Source organism: Alligator sinensis, unplaced genomic scaffold, assembly GCF_000455745.1.
Source record: "Alligator sinensis unplaced genomic scaffold, ASM45574v1 scaffold1097_1, whole genome shotgun sequence".
In the NCBI taxonomy this organism is placed as follows: domain Eukaryota; kingdom Metazoa; phylum Chordata; order Crocodylia; family Alligatoridae; genus Alligator; species Alligator sinensis.
In genome coordinates, this window is record NW_005841950.1 from 3,019,573 (window position 1) to 3,041,981 (window position 22,409).

At 47.5% G+C, this 22,409-nt stretch overlaps 1 protein-coding gene across 1 annotated transcript in view; it reads left to right on the plus strand.

The window, feature by feature from the left end:
• Positions 1-697: 697 nt before the first annotated feature.
• Positions 698-22,409, plus strand: part of SEMA7A (semaphorin 7A (John Milton Hagen blood group)) — a 42,058-nt gene continuing 20,346 nt past the window's right edge. The window contains exon 1 of the mRNA XM_006020286.2: positions 698-850. Within this exon, the coding sequence (XP_006020348.1) occupies positions 739-850 (112 nt within the window). The 5' untranslated portion in view covers positions 698-738. The remainder of the gene's footprint in view (positions 851-22,409) is intronic.

Here is a 22,409-nt window from a genome sequence, read left to right on the forward strand (position 1 = left end):
AGTCATGCAAATGCATCAGATCCTTAGCTTTCATTAGGAACACTTTCTAGTGCTCACCTTCAGAAAAGTTTGACATACCTTCAAGGGCTATAGGGCAAAGAAAGAGAACCCTAAACATACTCCAGCATTGTTGTAGCCATGTTGGTCTAAGGACATGGGCAAATAAGGTTCTTTGGGTAGATACAATATTTTTTATTAGACCAACTAAACAGCTGTAAAAAATTGTTCTTTGCAAGCTTTTGGACACAAATATCCTTTTGGACACAACCAACCGTGTGTTTGTGTCCAAAGCTTGCAAAAAACAGTTTTCTCAACTATTTAGTTGCTCTAATAAAAGATATCACATCTACCTAAACATACACCTGAGTTTTAAATGCCTGGGATCCATGGTCCTGGAGGAGCAGGCACAGGGTGCTGCTTTTGGTCCATTTCCCAAAGCACCGAGAAATGTCCTGTTTTGTGTCTCAGTTACAGCAGATCTCTCATGTCTGCAGCTGGGGTTGAGAGTCCATTGTTCACCTGGCTCTGGCCACTGAATCTGCAGTGAGACAGTAGCTACTCCCTATTTCTCATCAGTACCGGTTCCCAGGGCTATATCTGATTCTCCAGTACTCTCTAAGGAGTGCCTTAAATTGCTCCTCCTCCTCTCAGCCCCACCCTCCACTTATTCAAATACTGTACACTAGCGCAAGCCTAGCAAAGGGCTTCTTGTGTGTTCTGCTTCTCTGAGTGCCAGAGATGAGTGCCAGCTCCCCAGCAGTCTTTGCTTTCACCCTGTGGACCAGCTACCTCTGGCTCCTGGCAGCTGGGCACTCCAGGGTGAACCCTAGACTCATTGTCCCTTTTCAAGGTAAGTGTCAAAAAGCATTTGTCTGTGACTATTGTGAACCTAGAAATGTACAAGCAGACAGTGCGATTTGCAAGAGAAGTAAAGAGCAAAGCTCTGCATTCTGAGCACTGCACACATCTGGATGTTATTTCCGTGCAAAACCGTTATAGTGGACTTGGTCTTAATTTGGCTCTAGCTCTTCCAGAAAGACAGCCCTATGGAAAGGAGCCAGCCTGTCTTCTATCTTATGAGCTTTATGATTTTGGTTTTTTTCCCTCTCCTAATATAGATTTAATCCCTCTGATTTTTTTCCCCTCCTTCTACTTTCTAGAGATGATCATTCACTTTCTTAAAATCATAGAAAATGAGGGTTAGAGAGGACCTCAGAAGGTCATCTAATCCACCCCCCTGCTCAAAGCAGAACCAGCTTCAATTTAATGAGACCTTTTTATTTTATGAGTTTTGTGATTTCCACCCCCCCCATTTAATTTAATCCCTTTGATTCCCCCTTTTTTTTCTAGAGGTGATCATTCACTTTCTTAATGAGACCTTTATGTTTTATGAGCTTTTGTGATTCCCACGCAATTTAATTTAATCCCTTTGATTTCCCCCACCTTTATTTTCTAGTGCTGATCACTCGCTTTCTTAATGAGACCTTTGTCTTTTGGTCCATTTCCACATAAAATAATATACTTAGGACTGCCAATAAGATCAGTTCCTGAAGATTAACTGTTCTTGTCACACTGATACAAAAGAGGCTGCAGTTGTTGTTATTAATAATTATGTTTTATAGAGTGATTATTTTCCTATTCAGCTGAATGATTGTGTCTGCTGTCTATGTATCAATTTGTCCTTGTAAATGCTTAGTTTAGATCTCTTCCTGAGGAGAAAAAAAATAAAACCAAGGTGAGTGGTGCATTGCCAGTGTAACAAGGAGATGGGAATATAAACTGAACAAAGTGGAAGCAAATGCCTTGTGTTTGTTAGAGCAGGTTATACCAGCGCATGCAAAGAAAAAGATTAAAGCATCTTTCAAGCTCATCTATCAATGTCAGAGGAGGGTGCTCCTAGGAAGCACTGCAGTGTTTCTGTTGTTTTAGCAGGGGCTGTGCTGGAAGTGGAAAGCTATTGTGCCTTTGTGATACAACCTCCTGGCTCTTTGTTGAGTGAAGGGTATGTTTGCACCCTGCTTGATGGTCTGGTTCATTAGGGACCATCTGTTTATTCTTCAGCCACATGCTCTTTGTAATTAGTGCTGCTTAGAAGGAGCTGTAAACAGAGTATTGGGAACATGGGGGGGGGAGATAGACTGGGGGTGGGATTGTGGCCTGTTATATTGGCAGGGGAGATGAAGTCATTCAGCACTGGGGATCTGGGAGAAGGTGCCATTAGCATCATGCCTTTGTCTATCAAATTATGCAAACCTTAATGGGGGAGGGGGAAAGCCTTATACATAGAGGAGAGGGGAAAAACAGTTCCTGTCTGGGAAATGTAGTTTCTCTAGAGACAAATGAGTGAGTGATGTTCCTGTTAAGGGGATCTGAGCAGCAAAAAACCCTTCCCAAGCAAGAATCCTTGCAGTAGAAAGAGCAGCCTGAAGTGATCAGGTTTCTGACACCTGCTTCTCGCTCCCTATATGTACTTGTGATAGGGTTATTTAACTGCTTGCTTAATATATTTGTGCAGTAAGCCTGGCTTCCTGGCACCAGATGCAGTCTCCTGTGATCGTCTTCACTAATGAGTGATAAGAGGCTTTATGGCAAACAGACTTATGCTGAGGTCAATCTTCAGTACAATAGATACAGGACAGGGAGAGATCTCTTGGATTGTGGGGTGTGTTGGCAAAGGGCTGGGCTCAATCCCATTATCTAGTCCCATTAATAAATGTATCTAGTACTATCTTAAAATGCACCCCCCCTCCCCCCGCACTTTCCCTTTATACTTTTACTAACAGGCTGCGCCAGGGTTTTGTTCTGTTTCTGTTAGAAACGGGGCATTTCATGCAGCCCTTAAAGTAATACAGTTGGGTCTAGCTGCCTATTGAAATCCTTGGGGTCAGCATTCACTGAACAGCTGGGGATCCAATGATATGGTCTAATTAAAGATAGCACTGATGGGCTGTGCAAGTCTTGCTGCCTGTCCTCTTTCATAGCAAAGCCTTTGCAGGGGTAGCCTGGATGCCTGAGGGAAAGGAGGTCAAGGGGAGCAAAGCAACTGTGTTGCTTGATTGTCTCTCTCCTGGCTGCATTGCAGCTATTTAGGTGATAAGTAGTTTGGGGCAGGATCTGGCTTCTGTTTGGGGGAAATGCCTGGTAGGGTTCATCCCTACCTAATACCTGTATCCCTGACTTCACTGCCAGCATGGGGACAAAGCTACCCAAGGACTTTCTGGCTCTGGAGATGAAGGGTGAAACTCTCTGCCGGAGCTGCAGCAACCCCAGATCTTGCCAGCAGTGAGCTGTGCTCCTAATGCCATTTGCACATGGAGGGCAGGGCTGGGAGAAACTTTCCTTGCAGCTGCTCTTCTCCCCTGCTCTAGGGAGAGGGCTCTAGGCTTCTGGTTGTTCCTTTCCCCAGTACTGATTTAGCAGAGCTGCCACAGTGCAGAAAGGGAGCTGTATCTATAGAAAGACGGCTCTAGTGTCCTCCAATATGGCTCTGGTTAGATGTGGGAGCGGTCCAGGTTGTGTCGGGGTATAAACCGGAGTTGCTCTGTTGACTTCAGGGAGTTAGGCTGATTTCCTGGTCCCATCATCTACAGTGCCCCTGATATTAGTGATAGTGATGCTGTCTCCAGAGGGATCAGTAAGGGAACACCTTGTGTTGTATGCTGAATCCCATCCTTCCCAAAGACACTGTCAGTATTTATAGTCCCCCAGTATCAGATCCTTCCTTCTTTACCTTTTCCACCCCCAAACTTTCTCCCATTGATTAAATCTTTCCTCTTGTGAGATCATCCTACAGCCCTAGAACAGGGAGGATCATTCATCACAGGGACAATTTGCCTAATGATTGTGGTAGAGCATCTATACTTGGCAATTTGTTTAAAATCAAGAGTGGTTGCTTGTCTAGAAGAGATGCTCTAGTTCAGATAAATCTTGGTTGGTCTTTCAGGCTATGCGGCAGGTGAGGCTAGACTGTGGCATCTGTCCCTTCTGGCTTTGAGCTCTGCATCCTGGCTGTTACTGCTGGGTGACCTGCACAGAGCTTTAAGGGAAGGTGCTAGGAGGAGGCACAAGGTTTTTAATCCAGTGTGGCATGCCTGGGACTGATGCTGCAGAGGAAGGGAGGGAGTCTGGCAGGGTAAGGAGTGCAAAGGATCCATTGACTCCAGAAGCACAGGAGTGTGCTTCTGCCCAGAGCTTCTCCCCCAAATATATAGGGAACTTGGGAGTCCCAGTGCAGAGAATGGGAGGCTTTGTTTGACATGCATTCTCAAGGGGGGACGCTGGCTTTGGAAACCTGGCAGGAATAACTGCTTGTCTCTAAGGCCTTAAAGCCACCCTGGTATGGGGCTCCAGGATACCTCGCTTTGACCTCTAGTGAGGCTGGAGTTGAGCCTGACAGCTGTCCTGTTTGACTCCATCCTTTGTGCTGGGGTCAGGCTGGCTGGAGAGCCCTGCAGTGACCCAGGAAGGACTGAGAAGAGAGTCCAGAAAGCTTCCATCTAGTTTTCCAGCTCGCACTTAGATGAGCAGATCCATTGGCCAGCTATATCCACGCAAAAATCCCTTAATTAAGAATCCAAGACCCCCCCCCCTCCCCCCACCGCAGCTATTAAGAACCCAAGGCCCCCCCCCCCCCCCCCCGACAGCAGCCTGCTTCTGAGTGTCATTGGAGCAGGGCACAGAGGCACAGTTTAAATGCTGCAGTGCAAAGAGGTGCTGGTACCACCCAGGCTGCCTGCCCATCACATAGGAGACATAGGGTGGTACGAGAAAAGCAGTATAGTTTCATGTTATCTAGGGGGAGAGTTTCTCTGCCCCTCCTTGCCAGCTAAGGGAGGTCCGGTGCAGTTGACTCGCATTTCTTCTTGCAAGTACAGTGAGGATTTCTTTATTCCCAGGAAACTAGTTAGGTGAGGCTCTTGGCTGGCTTTCATTAAGAAAAGTTTTGAGCTGTCATAGTTTCGGCAGATAGCCTGAAAATGGGATTGGAATGCAGCTCAGTAGTGTATAGCTCACGAGTTCTGGCCATAACACAGCGTTTCCTGTTTGCTGTACCATGAGATCTCAGTCTTATGATGTTGGGGCCCTGATTTTTGATGGTCATGCTGTTGGTTGGGACTAAGCGTTCTGAGTGATTTGATCTTCTGACCTGCGTATTGATAAATCCAGTCCAAATAAAAAGGTCTTGGGTGGGGCTGTAATTCTGCCTTTATTATACAGTCCCTGACTGATGTGGCTGGAAGTCAATGGGGTGGACTGCCTCAAAGCAATGATCCTATTTAAGAAAGAGAAGGAGTCCATTCCCAGCTGGAGTTGGCTTTGGGATTCCAAGAATGGCATGATTTCTGAGAGGACGAAAACTGGCCATTTCTTCCAATATGGAAAGCAGATGGTTGTGAAACTGCCTGAAATGGAGCAGCCTGGATGTCAGCCTGAAATCTGGCTGAAAATTGCGCCCTGGTTCTGGCACCATTTTGGATGAGCTGAGTGCCAGCTGGAGCTAAGAAGCAATGCCAACCTGTCAGGGCATAACATGGCCTGGTTGGGTATGTGCAAGTAAAGACCTGGTCTGTCATGCCTGGGGGTTGCCTGGGGCTCTTCAAATGGTTTTTGATGCCCCTTAGTGTTCTCCCTGTCTACTACAGAAGCCACCACAGCCCATAGCCTGGTATGTAGTTGGTGAACAGCAACTTGAAACCCAGCTGTGTCTGCTAAGCTTTGTCCTCCTCAGTTGTGGGATCAAAGGCATTTGAGCCAAGCCCGGGATCTGAGTATCCCTCCAAATGTGGAGGGAGCTCAGATTTTGCTTTGGATGGTGAAGCTCAGACTCGCTTCTAATGAGTAGGGCTCCACATCTCCCTCCAAACATTTGGCATTAACCATTGTCAGGAGAATAGACAAAGGAGGCCAATGGGTCTCTTCTGGGTGCATTGAACCTCCTGTTGTCCTAGTGAAGGAAGATGCAAAGGTCTGTTGCAGACACCGTAACCCATCACTGGACAGAGATTTCAGCAGTCTCACCCTCTGCCAGTGTAGAAGGAAGTGTTTCCAAGCTGGTACATTATGTTCCTTTTAATCTCCCCACCCCCCCCCCCCCCTGCCTTTTGGCACATTTTAGAACTTAAACACTGGCCAGCTGGGCTTCGCTTTGCAAAAGGTACATTCAGATCCTGCGCTGAGCCTTGGCTCATCGGATCAGTCGCAGGTTTACATTCTGATTCTGGCTTCAGAGATGGAGAGCGTTGAATGCTATGTGGGGCTGCGTGTGCAGGGCTGTCTCATGGAGCTGGGAGATGATGGCACCTTGTCCATGGAGCAGGGGTGTGGCTGCATCTTGGACATGGTGTTTGGTTCTCAGTGCCTCATGACTACCATGCCCATTGAGTATTTTAGAGGTGGATCAATGAAAAGCGAAGGAGAGATGTGGGGCTGGAAGACCTGACCAGAGGTCACCCTCTTCCACCTGATCCAGTTGGGAAAATAGCTAGCTGTGTAGGGCTAGTCTAGATGCATTACAGCAGTGATTCTAGCCTCTTCCATGGAGAGACTAGTGGAGGGCTTTGCACCTCTCTAGCCAAGACCTCTCTCCCAGTTGAGCATCATGGGATGGCTCCCATGAGTGTCTTCTCCTGGCAGGTTTATGACCCCCATCAGCTGGTGACCTACCTAGGCTAAGTAGCAGGGTGCTGGAATTGTTGGTGATGATGGTTGGCTTTATTGACCAACGTGCCTAGATACTACTGATGTCTGCTCTACAAATACAACACCAGCCCCTTTAAAATAGCTGCAGCAGGAGGCATGAGCTGAGACATTCAAAGATGGTCCAGACATGGGTGTGGGATGGAGTAGGCTCCACAGCCACCGAAGGGCTCTTCCAGACTGATCCATTAATAGCAGATATCGGCCTCCAGGTCTGTCCTACTCCAACGTCTCCTTTTTGTAGGCTCCATGGGGGATCACCCAAGTGATTCGTAGCTGCCTCTGCTCAGGAGAGCTCTGTGCAACTCTCGACCCACATGAGTTTGGCAGGGCTTGGTGTCTGAGGGGTTAAACAGCAGAGATTGTGAAGAAACCCACATTTCCACACCAGCAGCAGATGGTCTCTGCCAATTTAGCTGCTGTTTCTTGGCCTGTGTTCCCTGTGGTACAGACCTCCCGCTCCATCTCCTTGTGCTCAGAAGTGCTTGGCCTGGCCCCACAAAGCAAGGGCACCGTGGGTTTGCAGGGCGTGTATCCATCCTCCTGGGGCTGACCGATGTGGCTGGCAAGCAATGTGAAAACAGAGGCCAGTCAGAGCCAGGAGCCTGAGTCATGTTCCCAGTGCTGAAGGCTGCTTTTTTCTGCAATAGACTGCTGTGCTCCTCTGTTTGCCCAGGAGATGGGAGGTGAAGGGCATGATCCTTCCCTTGGGGGAGAGTTTGACCTAGGTGGCACTTAGAGCTTCAGCCTTTCTGGAAGTCCCTTTCCTGGCAGCAGTTGGCACCCCTCGGGGAAACCCCAGTGTAATAGGGCCCCCAATCAAAATATTCTTCCCCACCTCATATAGAGTTAGAAAATGAAGGGAGTGATTCCTTTACCCCTCTTGTGTTATAAGAATACAACAACGGAGAAGACTGGAAGGAAGTCTTAACATGTGGGCTGCTTCCCAGGGCACATAGGACTTGTAAACCAGGATCCATTTCAAATGAAGTCCATGCAATCAACTCACCCTTGTTCTCCCCCTTTCCTAGTAGCCTGGTATCTATGGGTAAGTGCTCTGTTGCCAGTGTACAATCCCATTGCTGTAGAGATAAGTCCTGCATCACCAAGGGTGATTGTGCCAGCCTGCAAGGGACAAGCCACAGTTTCCCACATTTCTCTCCTTTAAAGAGAACTCATTTTTAAAGTTTGTTTGCAACCCTTTCACATATTCTTGCAACCCACTTTTCACTTGCGGCCCATGGGTTGAAAAACACCAATGTAGATGTATCCTGTGACTGGCCCTACTCCAGCATCGTGACCCTTGCAGCTGCTGGACTAGAATTCGTATCCTCTTCCCCCTTTGGAGTGGCAGGAGGATCAGCAACCAGGCTGACACCAGAGGCCTGTCTAGATCACTGGTCCACTTCTGACCATAATCAGTGGGTGGGAAGTCCATGAAGATGAGTGGAACCCCATGAAAACCCACCAAAAAGTCCATGTAAGAAAAGAGAATGTTTTCCCCTTCCTCCAGAAAACTGAAAGCTGTCATATTCCTCTCAGTGAGCTTCACCTGCTATGAACTTCCCTGCTGTTTTTTTTTTTCCTAAAAATCCCTGACCAGTGAGATTTCTCCAGGTCTTGGCCAGTTCCAAGGCAGGCTGCTGAAGCAGTAAGATGCCATGTGCTCTCTTCTCCACCTTAAGAAAGGGATATGACCCTCTCCATGGCCCACTCCATTTCCCCTCCCACCAAGAATACCAGGCAGTTTGCCCTGTGCAGTGGGCTGGGAGGGTTTTTTGACCTGGCCTGTAGTTTCTGCCAAGGCTTAAGGTCTCATCCCATGACTTTCTTGGGAGAGCAGCCTGCCAGCAGCCTGGAAGGCTTCTTGCTTCCAAGACTGCATGGAAGTAACTGCTGAGACTTCAGGCTGCTGAGAAGCATATGCCACTGTTAACTTCCTAGGAAGGAGTGGGTAGGTTACTTCAAAACCCTCTGTCTTGTATCAGTACTGTAGCAATCACATACAGAGTTATATGACTTGACCTGGAAAAGGTGTAGGGGCATGATCAGCCAAGGTGATGCCTGCTGGTACCCAGTGAAGTGGTGCTTACTGCTTATTTCCAAGCTGACTGGAGGGGTGGGAGGCCTGCCAAGTAGTCAATAAGCGTTAAGCCCACCCCACAGGTGCAGACAACTTAACCACAAAAATAGGATGAATGAAACTTTCTGGTATGAGCCCTCCCTAGTGTGAGCACTTCCTCACTGAAAAACCCTTTCTGTCCCACAGCTGCTCATTTACAGCTGAGTTTCTGAAATGCCCTTTAACCTTCCTGCCAGCTGCCCCTTGTAGCCACAAGGCACTTAGTGTTCTCAGCGCTGCCCATCATTTCATATCCAATGTCATCACAAGTACACCGCCAGCATGGGGCTTGGCTGGTGGCCATTTTTTGCCATCTCCAGTACAGATACTGAGCAGATTTTCCCCCAATACATTCATGTCCTTCTGCAGCTCCCACCTCCAGCAGCAGTGGTGGGATGCTGGCCTGTGCCACCCTCATGTTTCAGTGGACTTTCTGGAACCAAGTATAAGCATTCCCAGCAAAAGGAGGATTCAAGGAAAGCAGATCTGGCCAGTTGTGTTGCCTCTCACCCTGATTCCATGAAATCACTGTGGTTTAAATGGAAGCACAGATTCATTTCTGTCTGCTCCCCTCTGAATTGTCGCTGGGAGCAGTGTATCTGTGGAGACTGGCAAGGAGCTATTACTCTAGTACAGCTATTTTTCTAGTATTCATAGTCCAGCTACAGCCCACAGGTGGATCTAGCCTGTGAAGCCATTGGATCTGGTCTATGAGTCCAGGGGGAGGAGGGGCTTTGGCTGCGCTGTGGCTGGGCACTGGGGAGAAGTGGTGGTGGCAGGTGGGTTCCAGCACTGGTTCCCATTGCACCCAAGCTGGGTCATCCTGGCCTGCCACCAGAAGATGTTGCTGCTGTAGTATGTTATGGAAACTGATAGCTAGTACAGGTGATGTGATGGGGCAGGGAATTCCCATGTACATAGGAGCGGTCCTAATAAGTGCTGGGATCTGTAGGGAAATGACTAGTTCCCATTTGTGCCTGCCTGGGAGAGCTGTGGACTGACTCGGAGATGCTAAAAGTGGCTTCTGGCAGCAGACATGTTGATGAAAATAAACCTGACAAATAGCTGCAGGCATCTCCTCCCTGTTTATATATCTGGAGTCCTAGACAAGGAGTAAATACAGGCACTATGACTCTGCTCATCCGGTGAGTACAAGGCCCCTGGAAGTCAAGAGTTCACTATTGTGAATGGCTTTGAGAGGAGGTCCAGGGCGCCCTATTGAGAGTGTTTTTGGGAGTCAGAGGTAGCTAGAATAGATCAGGGAAGTGACATGCATAGGGAGTATTTAAAAGAACAGGAAGCATGATGATGGTGGGGACACGTGCTTTTGTCTCGTGGACAATAGCCTGTTTCTTATTTTTATACAAGCTGTTATTGCTAGACAGGCAGAGCCTTAAACGGGAAGAAATATTTGTTTTTATGCCATGAGCCGCCCAGAGCAAAAAAACAGCTGTAGAGGTACTATGTCAGGACCCACTCATGCCAGTGCTGCATGTTCATCTTGTGTTCTGTGTTGGAGGTGTATTTTTAATCCCCCATGTTAGACTGGTAAGCTGTGGGGAGGGCCCTCGGGTCTGTTCCCATCTCTTCTGCCGATTGGTCTTCAAAGTCAAGCCACTGCTCTGAGTGGTTCATCTGCCTGTAAAACAAGGGTTAATAATTCCTACTGGTCTCTGCAAAGTGCTCTGACGGGCGTCCTGCCAGAGGATTTATGATGCAGTCATTGAGGCTCTGGGAGTTAGATGCTATAGCAAGACACTAGGAGTTGATCACGGCCTTACTGCCCAGAGTCCTTTGCAAATGACAGCTGTCTCTCAAACTGGTGAGAGGAAGGTTGGTTCAGTGGTTACTGCTTATGGAGGACTAGGGAGACTTGAGTTCCAGTCCCTGGTCTGCCACTGACCTCCTGTGTGACCTTGGGTGCATCACTTAGCCTCTCCCTGTCTCCGTTTCCCTGGCTGCGCGATGCAGGTAATAGCACTTTTCCGTTCCACAGGGGCCTTCTGACGTACTCAGTTCCTCTGGTGATGGGCATGAGGAGGGCTGCAAAGTACTGATGATAAAAGGCCAGACTGAAAAATGATGTCCAGAGTTTCCAAATGAGTTGGGGGATTCTCTGGTCTCTACAGAGACACGCCTGTAGTTTCCCAGGACACTTCACAGCTTGGCTACTGGGTTTTGTTTCTAAATAAGCCTTTTTATGGAAAACACTGGCCTGGAGCCCTTCATGGGGACAATATTTCAATCCCCCTTTAGTCCGGCCACACAGATACACTCCCCAATGCTGTATTTCTCCTCTCGTTGCATTTATTCCATCTCTGCCTGCGTCAGCTTCTATTCCACTTCATCCCTCAAGGATAGACTTTAAATAGACAAAGTCTGTTCCTGCAAGCCAAACACTTCCTGCCCACACTGGCATTTCTCCCCTCTTCTGCATGTTGGAGACTCCCAGTGGTATTCTCGCTACAGGGCCCTGTGCTGGTCTCTTTAAAGTTCAAGTGGATTGGGAGGAGACCATGGACAAGTCTACAGATGACTTCTGACGTTTGGGAAATTAACCAAAGTGGGGTTTTAATTTTATTAACTCAGAATAATTTCCCAAGGAAGTGACCTATACTGAGACTGTGAATGGGTATTTGGGGAGCCAGTGGGAGTCCCAGATGGGGAAGGCTGTACATTTGTGATGTGCGGGGAATCCGTCTGGACTCTCATAACTGAATTTTGTAAAAGTTTCTTGGTTTTGCATGGTACTGAGTCAGACAGGGAAGAACCTATCTGGTGTTGAAGCTGCTCTGCTTCCTCCTGAGATTTCTAAACTTGGGAACTTATAGAACCTGATTTGTGGTTTGTTTCTGTAGTTTAAGGGATGGCTCAGCAAACCTTTTGCTGGCAAGGAACAGCATTTCAGTTAGTTCAGATCCTGCGGCTGTTTGCCCTGCCCATGCCCTGACTATACTGTTTGTTTTGGGTTTACATGCCTGTAGCTGTTATGTAATTTTTTTGTTCTGGTTTCTTGTGGATACCAAAACAAGAAATCCCCATGCCTTCACAGCAAGGAGAACTTGCATTCAGTGTCACTTCCATTAAAGGGCCCTGTGCCCTTCCCCCTGCCTCATTTAGGCAGCTATACTTAAAGTATGAATGCTTGTGGGGCTAGTATGGAATAAGCAGCAGTACTTTGAGCTATAGAGGAGGAACGCTTCTAGATCCACCCATCTGTCTTGAGGCACTTTGCAAATGTGGGTCAACATTATTTGTGTACAGGGAGGAAGGTGAGGCACAGAACAGAGAAGAGACTGGTCTAAGTTCACATATCAGGATAGAACCAGGAGTCCTGCTTTCTATTCCTACTGTTTGTATGCTGGATCCCAGTGTGTATAAACTCAGACCAAGGGGCTTGCATTCTGTCAGGTGGGACAATACAGTGTTCCTGAGTTATCGTGCATCCAATGTTTGTGCGTTCAGTCTAGAGGGAGATGAGCTTGGATATGTCAAGATTGTGCTGGGGCTTAAGCGCATTACAAAATCCATAAAAGTTATGGTTTTTTGAAATAGCAGGAGTTCCTTTCAGATAGTGTCCCTGTGTTTCTAATACAATAAGAAGCTGACTTCCAGTCCTGGAATGCAAGTAGTACTGCATCATCCCCTTAAACGTCTGAGAGGTGATGCATAAGGACTTAGTCATGTGTGACCAGTTACCAGGAAAAGGATGCAAGGTGTGTGTAGTGTTCTCATAGTGTGTTCCCTATCCTTATGTCCCTTTGAATTGAGGTGGCACTTGCTTTGAAAGACACATGGCCAAGCCACGATTCATCAAAGCTAATCCCAACTGCATTTTACTGCAGCTAGTCAGGAAACCAGAAAGTGTTTCCTTCCTTTCTGTTCACATCCTGGTCATCAAGAACACGGAAGAACCAAATCTGGATGAAGTTATTACAGGATGCAGTCAATCTGTGGATGAGTGAGCTAAGCAGAAGGGGATTGGCAGCAGCGTGCCTCAGAGTGGATGCATTTCCACTTCTGGGTCTGAAGGGTAGAATAGATTGTGTGTGGTCTCTTATCAGAGCTAGGGGGATGTGATGCAGGAAGTGCTAGGGAGCAGCATCATATGAGTTACCATCTGGTTGAGAGATTACAGTGAGGTTCAACCTACCTGCCCCTAGTGAGGTTCTAGATGCATATTAAGATCCTTGAGTTATTTCTAAATGGAGCAGGAGCTAATGCTAGTCCCTGGAGCCCTTTTCTCTGCCTGTTGGTACAGATTATCCAGTTCCCTTGGTTGTATGAAACTCTTAGATTGAAAGCTCTTTGAGGCAGGGGGCTTTTTGCTCAGCAGCTAGACAGGGAGTCCCTGGGAACTTTACTAGGGAATAAAAGTGAAGTAATATCAAGCAGATTGTGTGTCTTAATCCTCTTTTTCCCAAAGGTGCTGGATACTCTCAGTTCAACCGAATGCAGCTCAGCAGCTTTGAAAATCAGCCCAGTAAAGTTTGATGCCTTCACAATATACCCCCAGCATTTCTGGGAGCTAAGTTATAGGTCACCCCTTTGAAATACTTGAGTATGGAAGACAGATCCTAGTTACTGGGACTATCAGTGTTCATGCTTCATTGGTTTCCCAGCCAGCCAGGAAGTAAGGAATTTAGGAGGATTGGGTTCCTGTGTTAACATCTTAATGTCCAATCTTTGTCTCTTATTGGCTGGGGTGCTGAGCTGGAGGGACCACAGACTTGCTCTCGTGCATTCTTTATTATATTCAGCTGAATGGTGCTGCTCTCTAGATGGCTTAATATGAAACCTAATTCTCTCCAGATTCAATTGAAAAGATTGTTTGGAGCTTGCTGGATAAATACACAGAGAAAATGTTTCCTTGGAATTGAGGCGTTCCCTGGAGAGGGGGTCGTTTTGGCCAGAGCTCCAATGTGTCCCTGCCAGTCTCCTCCTGATTCTCCTAGCCCACTTCAGCAGCCTGCTTGGTGTGCTGCTAAGGACCCAGGGCTCCCATAGTCTATGACTCTGAGGCATCTTATTAGGTAGGTGGCCTTAGAGGTGGAGACCCCAACGCTCCCCATGTTCATGGATTCATTCATTCATTTCAGTGGAGATCTTGGGGGAAAAACCAAATGCCAAAGTATGGAAATCCTTAGTGAATCACTCCCAGCTCAGTCCTACCATTAATATATCAGGGATATGAGACCTGCTATGCCTGGATCAGACGGATGGTCCCTCTAACCCACTATCCTGGCCAATGCTCTGTTTCACAGGGTCCTATATCCACCCCCCATCAGAGGCAACTTTGCAACAACCTGCTTAGGAGGACAGACACCTCCAAGGCTGCTGTTGCTTGGCTAGTGCTCCAAAACAGCAGCACATGGGCTGCTCCCTCTTGATACACAAGCTGCCATACTAGTGTCCTGGCATGTGATTTCTATGCATTGTTTTCTATTCTGTAGCCTAACCCTCATCTGACTCCTGCCAAGGTGCTTGCAGCTGGTATGTCCTGTCGCAACAAAAGTGCAGTAGACAAAGTAGAATATTTGGAAGCCTTCTGTCTCGCACCATTACAGCCTCACTGATGGAGGGGTAGACGTGTGAAAGCTCATCAGGTCTCTAATATTGCTGGGAAGAAACCGGGCATCTCGGGGTTGCTGGGAAGGCAGGCAAAGGGCAGTGATTCTCAAGTAGGGTGCTATGTACATGGGGTGCCCTGAGATCCTTTTGAAGGTCCGGGGGGTGGGGTGCCACACGATACTGGCACTGTGAGATGCTGAACTACCTACTTATGATTCACAAAATAAACCCCAAGATTTCAAATAGGAATCTGTGGTGTTAAAAACATGCGAAGCTGCTGTGGTCTTTCTGAGTTCTTAATGGCAGAAGAACTACTCTAAATTTTCTGCAGTTAAAAACAAGTGAAACTCAGAGCTGGCATTTCCCGAGGGGGGCCTTGCATCTTGAAAGGTTGAGAACCTTTCAAGTGTTATAAGGCAGCCTCATCCCTGGTTATTTGATATCTCTCTCTCCTGACTGCATGCTTAGGCTAGAAGAAGGTTTTGAGGGCAGGTGTCACACTTATCTCTAGGGCCCTGACTCTGCAGTTGGACCTGTGCAGAGCTCATTCAGTCAGGCACTAAGCACACCATCAGTCTCCACGTAGTGTCCAGTCATAGGATAGGACACTGTGATTTTTATGTTGCCTCTGTGGAATTTGAAGCATTCCCAGATAAAACACTTCTCTTGCTGAGAAGCAGAGCAGAATCCTGCTTTCTGAAAAATCTCTGGCCTCCTGGGCTGCTGCTGGGAGTTATTGGTTTATTGTTCCACTGGGAATTTGTCCCTGAAAAGATACAAGTGTAGACACAGCTACAGCCCTGGCCTTGGCTGGGATGGCTGCAAACAATGCAGGGCAAAGAAACAGTGATAAGCAATAGCCCTGATATGCCAGCCTCCCTCACCCCACTGGTGATGGATGGCAATGCAGGAGACTGTATTCTCATGGGAATCTCTCCTTGGGAGATGTAAAGGTGAGAGAAAAGGGGAAATTGGCCTTTCTGTGCTGCCTGGGGGGGATGAAGCCCCTGCCCCCTTGTAGTGTGGATGGAGGTGAAAGCAGTCAGTTTTGTCTAGTGGACAGCACACCAGGCTGCACTTGGGGAGACCTGGGGTCTATTCCTAGCCCTGCCTGCTGCGTGATCTTGGACATGTCCCCCACCTCTGTGCCTTCAGTTTCCCCACCTGTAAACAGGAGCTATTGATGCTAGTGACCACCTTGTGTGCTCTAGTAGAGTCTGAGGGGTTCACCTACCTAGACTTCCCCTATTAACTTGAGTTTCTCTATACAACACAGCAGAAGGGACCAAGCTAACTGGAGGACTGGTCCAGGAAGTTGTCTCCACTTCTTACCTCTATTGCAGGATTTCCAGGATGAAGAATGGTGAATCCTGGCCTGGGGCCATGCCCTTTCTTGCAAACAAGCCTCAGTTCAAAGACACCATCTCCCTGCCTCTCCCAAGCACTGTGTCCATGCAGCATCCCGGGGCAAAGGATCACTAGTGCTCTCCTAAGGTATACAAAAACAAACTGGCACTGGCACAGAGGTGTGGTTATAACCTGGGGGTGTGTTTTATAAATCCTTCTGTATCTAGTGCATGGAGGATAGGGGTCCATTCCAGCGTCATCTTGACAGGTATGTCCCTTTGGGTCAAGGAGGGAGCAGTTGCTACTTTGAGCTTTGGAAGGTCCAAGTCACCCTGTAAGCTCTGGTCGAGATAGTGGCCATCATACTGACAGGGCTGGAACCCAATCATCCTGGCCTGTTTGGGGTGGGCTAGAGCGCAGATGGGAAGCCCAAAGGGTAAAGTAACGGGGTTTCCCCACTACTTGGGGAAGTATAACGGAGGTCTGGCAGCTGAAGGAAGAAGCAAGAGGATGGAGAAACATGGGGCACAGTGAATGTCCTGTTACTTTCTGAAGTGAGGAAAGACCATGGCCCTCGAGTTTGCTTAACAAAGAACAGGTGCAAAGTCATCATGAGAAACTGTTAATCTACTCCCTTGGGTTAAAATGAAATATGCTGGGAGAGACTGTGTGCTGCCCAGTCTGGCAGGAAGGGGGATGGATAGATAGGTGCTGAAGCTAGGGTACCATTATTTTGCTCGACATCCTTTTGATTCTGGCCTGTACCAGGGGCCAAGGCAGCTACTGATGTAAAGTAGGGGGAGGCCAGTGATAGATATGCTACTTAAAACAATCCCTGTGCTGGGAAGCTGGTAGTTCTCCAGTGCCTCCCCTGGAGGAATTCTCTCTGTTTGGTAGGAGACTTTTCTGGTCCCTTTATGGTATCCTAGCAGGGCCCAGGGCTGGGCTGGGGAGTGTTGAATCCTTCCTCTCGTTCCTAGGCCCATTTTGCACAAAGTACAGCCTTGCTCCCCAGGTGAATACCTCTGTCACTGGCTGGGTGACCACATCCTGTTAGGCCAGTTAACAGGGAGGTGGCATCTCTTTGTCCCCCACTGACTAACTCCCCTGAGAGCCAAGCAGAGTGATAAGGAGTTCTGTGGATCAAAGGCAACCTTTGGGTGACACCTGTTCAGTCTTCCTGCTGTCAGACGGGCATGAAGCAGGAAACTAGTGTACCTGGGGCATAGACTCAGCTCTCCATAGGGCGGTATCAGAAGGCCAGCACCCACCTGGGTCCATGCCCCAGGTGCACTTGTTCCCTGTTCCTTCCACTCACAGCTGTGCTGACTCTGCCCCATGCCTGGGACCAAGCACAGCAAAATTGGCTCCTTCTCACTCATCAGGGCTGCTGAGTAAGAGAGGGCTATTTCAGCAGTTCTGTTTCAAAGCAGAACTGCTGATGGCAGATGTGATAAACTTGCTTCCAGCACCCAACTAAGCAAAACCAGGAAACCAGACCATGTTAGGGTTAGAGAGGGCAGAGACTGGTAGCCCCTTGCCTGTGCCTGAGTGACTTGCTTTGAGTCCCACATCACAGTGTGCAGAGTCCTCAACTGAACGCAGACTCCCACTCATGAGGGAACTGCAATTAGGACAGAAACTCATGTCTCAGCAAAGCAAAAGGTGAAGGGAAAACATCATGTGTCTCCTTTTTCTGATAGCTGGATGCTGCTTGCCCTTAAGCAACAAAATCACTGACAGCAGGCTGCCGTGTCTCTAAGGGTAGAAACAGATGCCTATTGTCCTGCAGCATCAGTGGGTGAGACAATGGGCAATGTGTTCGCCCAGGCCTTGAGGGGTCCCTGTCTTGTGCACCCTGGGAACTCCTGCACAGGATCAGACCCCTCAAGCCCTGGGAGCACCTGCCTGGCTTTCTGTGCTTAATGAGCCATGCACCCAGGATCCCTGAGATGCATCAGTGTTAAGCAGAGAAACCCCGGCTATGTTTGTAGTATGACAAGGAGAATAGATATCCATTTGCTTGGCCTTCGTGCCGCCGTAAAAATGTTTGACAGCACAAAGGCAATGATTGGTGACAAAGTAACCTGTTTATAGGTAATGCAACCAGAGTCCTTGTTGGAGCAGCTGGCCTGTTGTCTACAGAGACCTGCTTGCATAACATACAAGAAAGGTGAACTATTGGTTAAGATTCTAGCCAGACTTTGGTTTGACTTTAGGTTGTCCCTGCTTTGCCACAGACTTCCTGGGCGTGACCTGAGACAAATCACTTAGCATCTCTGTGTGCTAATTCTTCATCTGCCAGAGGGAGATAATAGCTCTACTTCACAAGATTACAAACTTGATTACAAACTGCTGCTGTGATTACAAACTTTTTTTTTCCAAGTCCTACAAATAGATCACCTCACTTTTTTCATTTTAAGGGGTCCCCCTAAGCCCATTTTACATATACTGTGAAAAGGAGCAATTTCCCTGACTGGGACCCTGCACTCTTTGCCTGAAGAGATTTCCAAAATTGGTGATTCTTCTATAATTTCTCTTCTTTTGCTTAAAAAAAAAGAAAAGAAAAGGGAGAAGTTCTGAAATAGGATGAGGAAGCTGCAGTAATAGATCAAGTAAGAGCAATAATTTCCAGTCTAGGAAGCTTTCAAACGCTTTTACAAGCATTAGCGAAATAAATAAATAATTCTACTAATAGCTGGCTCTGCTTGTAGCCAGATAAGCTAATAACAAGCCTTTTAGAGTGCTTTGTGCCTACACATTGGCTACTTTATTGTCAGGAAACTCTAGAGGGGCAGATCCCTGGTCCTCTTAAGAACGTGAGAGATGCCATCCCAGGCTAGCCTACAGGTCCACCTCATGTAGTATCCCGTATCTCATCAAGGTTGACCTTCTGGTCAACATCCTTCTGTTCGTGACCAAGTTCTCCATCTACCAGACCCAGAAGGAGATGCAGATGGGGGGAATTCAGGTGTCTGTGATTGTCTTCCTTTTACTCTGCACTGTGGGAGATGTTGGTGGGTTCATTAAGTGGTGCCCACAGGCTACTTAGATGTGTCTGAAGAGCAGTGGGCACTAGCTGGTGTTCTCTGCATTATCCCCCCTCAGAATCCTTACTAACCTGTAACCTGCACACCCTCTCCTGTTTTCATCCATTAACCCAAGCATTGAGTTGTTATGTGTTTTGTGGCCTTTCTTTAATCACTTAAGGAGTTTTTTATTGTTTTCTGGTGGGCTAGGTTTACTATACCTCCCTAGCAAATAGGCCCGTACCTCAGTCACAGATGTTGGATAATAAGGGGAAGAGTATCTATGCAAGAGTCTTTCCAGATTGTGTCCCCTGCCCCTCTTGCTATACATCTTCTGGCATTCAGAGGCCTAGGGAGTCCTAATATGGAATAGTTTAAGACCCACTGATGGACTTGTCCTGTGAAGGAGAATCCTATAATACTGGGGTGGAGAGAGGTTGGGCTGGAGCCACTGAGCCAATGGCTAATTCTGCCTCTCACACAAACGACTAATCGACTACCCTGCTGCTTTTAGTTGCAGGATATTGGATTTGTCTGCAAAGTAAAACGTGCCTCTGGTTTTTGGGAGTGGAGAGTTAGGAACAAACTCTCCCCCTTTCCTCTTCCAGCTCTGTTGAGAACACTGGATGACTACCTAAATGTACTGTGGAGGCTTGGTGTGAGGACTCATCTTCCCATGAAGATTAGATAGTACCCCAGGCAGGATAGCTAAGTGGCTGGATCCATGATGTAGTCTGGGCAAATTCTGATCTGGGCGACAGGTAGAGGGACCAGATCGTGACAGTTCCCAATAGCACATGGGCCATCTTTTTACCGGGTGACCATTCGCCGCCGTCACCTCCCAATAGATAACGGGAACAACACACGCTGATTATTTTTCCTACTTAGAGTGAGCTCTCTGGCTTGGCTTTAACACAAACATGAGTCAGTGGAATATGCCGTATTTTCTTGTAAATGACGCACCCAGAAATATAATTCACACCCTTATTTTTGAAAGGTAGAATGAACCCATGAAAAATCTTTTTGTTATGGCTGCATAGAGCAGGGACAGCTTAATCCTCAGATGAGTCATCCTCCTCTTAGTAGGCTCTGAAATAGGAAGAGAGATCAGGAACAGCCAGCAGAAACCAAAGATCAGCTTGAATAGTGGAACATCAAGGCCCTTAAAAGGACGAGACAGTTGTTAACACTTGTGAAGTGGAGAACAATGAGCCATTAAGTCAGCTGACTTCCTCAGCTGCCTGAACAGTAATACCACAGCTACTGTGCTATGGAAAAGGAATTGTAGCACAGTGCTTCTATTCTGGGCAGAGAAACAGCTTCCCTGCTTCACACGCGCCCACCGCACACCACCCATGCACGCACAGGGCCAGTTCAAGGGTACTTGGCGTCTTAGGTGAACTGTGTACCTCGGCACCCCCACCACTTCCAATATAGAGGAAAATTAGAAGTCTAGAATGAACTTTTACCTCTGAGATCTTTTCAGAGGTCTTTCTCCCCTTACCAAATCAAAGGTCTGAGACCAAAATGGAGCTGTAGCCAGCCAGGGTTGTTATTTAGAATGATGTTCCTGTTGTTTTGTTTTGCATATAATTTTGGCGCCCCCAAATTTTGGCACCCTAAGCGACTGCCTACTTCGCGTAATGGTTAGATCAGCCCTGTGCATGTGCACACTCTTTTGGGGGAAATGGAGGTTTGTTTTGTATGTGAGAAAATATGGTAGCTTCATTTGTGCACCTCTCCTATTATATAGATATATATAATGTTCCTTTAAAATAAGGTGCAGAATCACGTCCTCTTGGGATGGGTTGCTCTGAGTTAGTTAGTTAATTATCAGATTCGCTCTTCTCTTGTGAGAACACCTCTGTCTGCTTCTCCATTACCTCACCCAACAGACGCTCCCATGGCACATTCCCTTCTTGGCTCCTGCTCTGTATTTTTGTTGTGACACAGATCGCGGTACTCGCCCCATTTCCCCTGCAAAGCACAAAGCTTTCTTTTCATTTACCCACTTGCCCTGCGTGCTTAGCGAATGAGATGACAATCGCTCCCTTGATTCTTCTGCTGACTGGGGGTTTTGTGTAAAATGAAGAAAATGCCAGCCAAGAGTTCAGAAAGAGTTGATGGGGCATTAGAAACTGGAGATAAGCACTCCCAGGAGGTAAGGGGCTCTTTTAGATATTTCAGGTTGTTCCTGGAGCCACAGCTCTTCCACTCTGACTTCCCTTGGCTGATTTGATTCCCTTTATCTGGTATTGTCCATTCTGGGCAGTGGGTTAAAAAGCAGCAAGTAGTTTTGGTGCATTTTTATCTCCTAAATCTTATTGTCTAACAATGTTTCCCCAGAGGGATATCGCTGTGCTTTACAGACTGTGTGAACCAGGATTGTTCACCTATCCCTACATTGCAGCTGTCTCTGGGGTGAATCATGATAGCCCCTGAATGCCAGTAGCTTTGCATGACTAGCATTAAAATGAAACTGCAGGAGGAATACAGAAGTTGCTTTATCCTGGAATTGGACCAGGATGCATTTTAGCACAGAAAGCCACAGGATCTCTGAAAGAAAACAAATGGACAAGACTTCAACTTTTATACTTGGTCTATTTATGTTATGTATACACTCCCCATGCCCCATAGTGTCTTGAATGCCTCACACTCTTCACTGTAGTTAGCCCCATTACCCTCCCTGTAAGCCAGGGCAATGCTGTTATCTCTTCTTTTCCAGAGAGACTGGATGACTTGCCCAGGGTAACATCAGGAGGCTGTAGCAGAGCAGGGCCTCAATCAATGCTGCTGTCAGTTAAGTGCCCACCCCTGGGTGCTGTGGATCCCAGAATGAGATGTGCTTCCACTGTAGCCCTAAGAGGAGGAGCTCACACTCACCCCAGGGCCTAGGATTCATATTGGTTAGCTGTGGGAACTGAACTCCCTGCCAAGCAGTCAAGCAATCTGAGTTACCCTTAGGAGAAATATAGATCATTTCAGTCTTGGTATAGGGCAGTGGCTTTTAACTTGTGGTCTCTAGACCCCTGGGGGTCTGCACACTGTCTAAGGGATCCGCAAAGGATCAATCAAAGGTATGTGAATACCCACACACTGCTCAAAGGGGTCTGCACCTCCATTTGATACTTTTTATGGGGTCCACAAATGAAGCAAAGTTGAAAACCCTTTTGTATAGGGCCTCTAACCCACCTATTCAGATCAGCTTCAGATGCCTGCATTATAGAAACTGTGACACTGAAGTGGAGGCTTCAGCAAGGATCTAGCCTTTGGGTGCAGAGCTGGAGGGAAGAGCCCCAGCACCACTTCAGCAAACCACTAAGATTCTTCTAGGAGGTCCCCTAGCCAGGTCCTTTTGCTGATGAGAGCAAGTACAGCCACAAGTCAAGTTTCTCTGGATTTGGGCTAGCGAAGTGTGGATATTTTTGGTTAGGCACCTTTACTCTGCTGTCTGGAAGCAGCTGGTAGGAAGCAAAACAAACAATGCTTGGCGCCAGCAAAATGACTGTTTTCATTCTAGCTGTTTGGAAGAGAAACTAGTTGTTTCCTTCTATTTATTGCCTTGTTTTCCAGCGGGTCAGTGTGGTTGAGCTCAACTCAGTTCCGTCTCACCAAGGACTCACACTGGAAACAAAGTCAGCAGG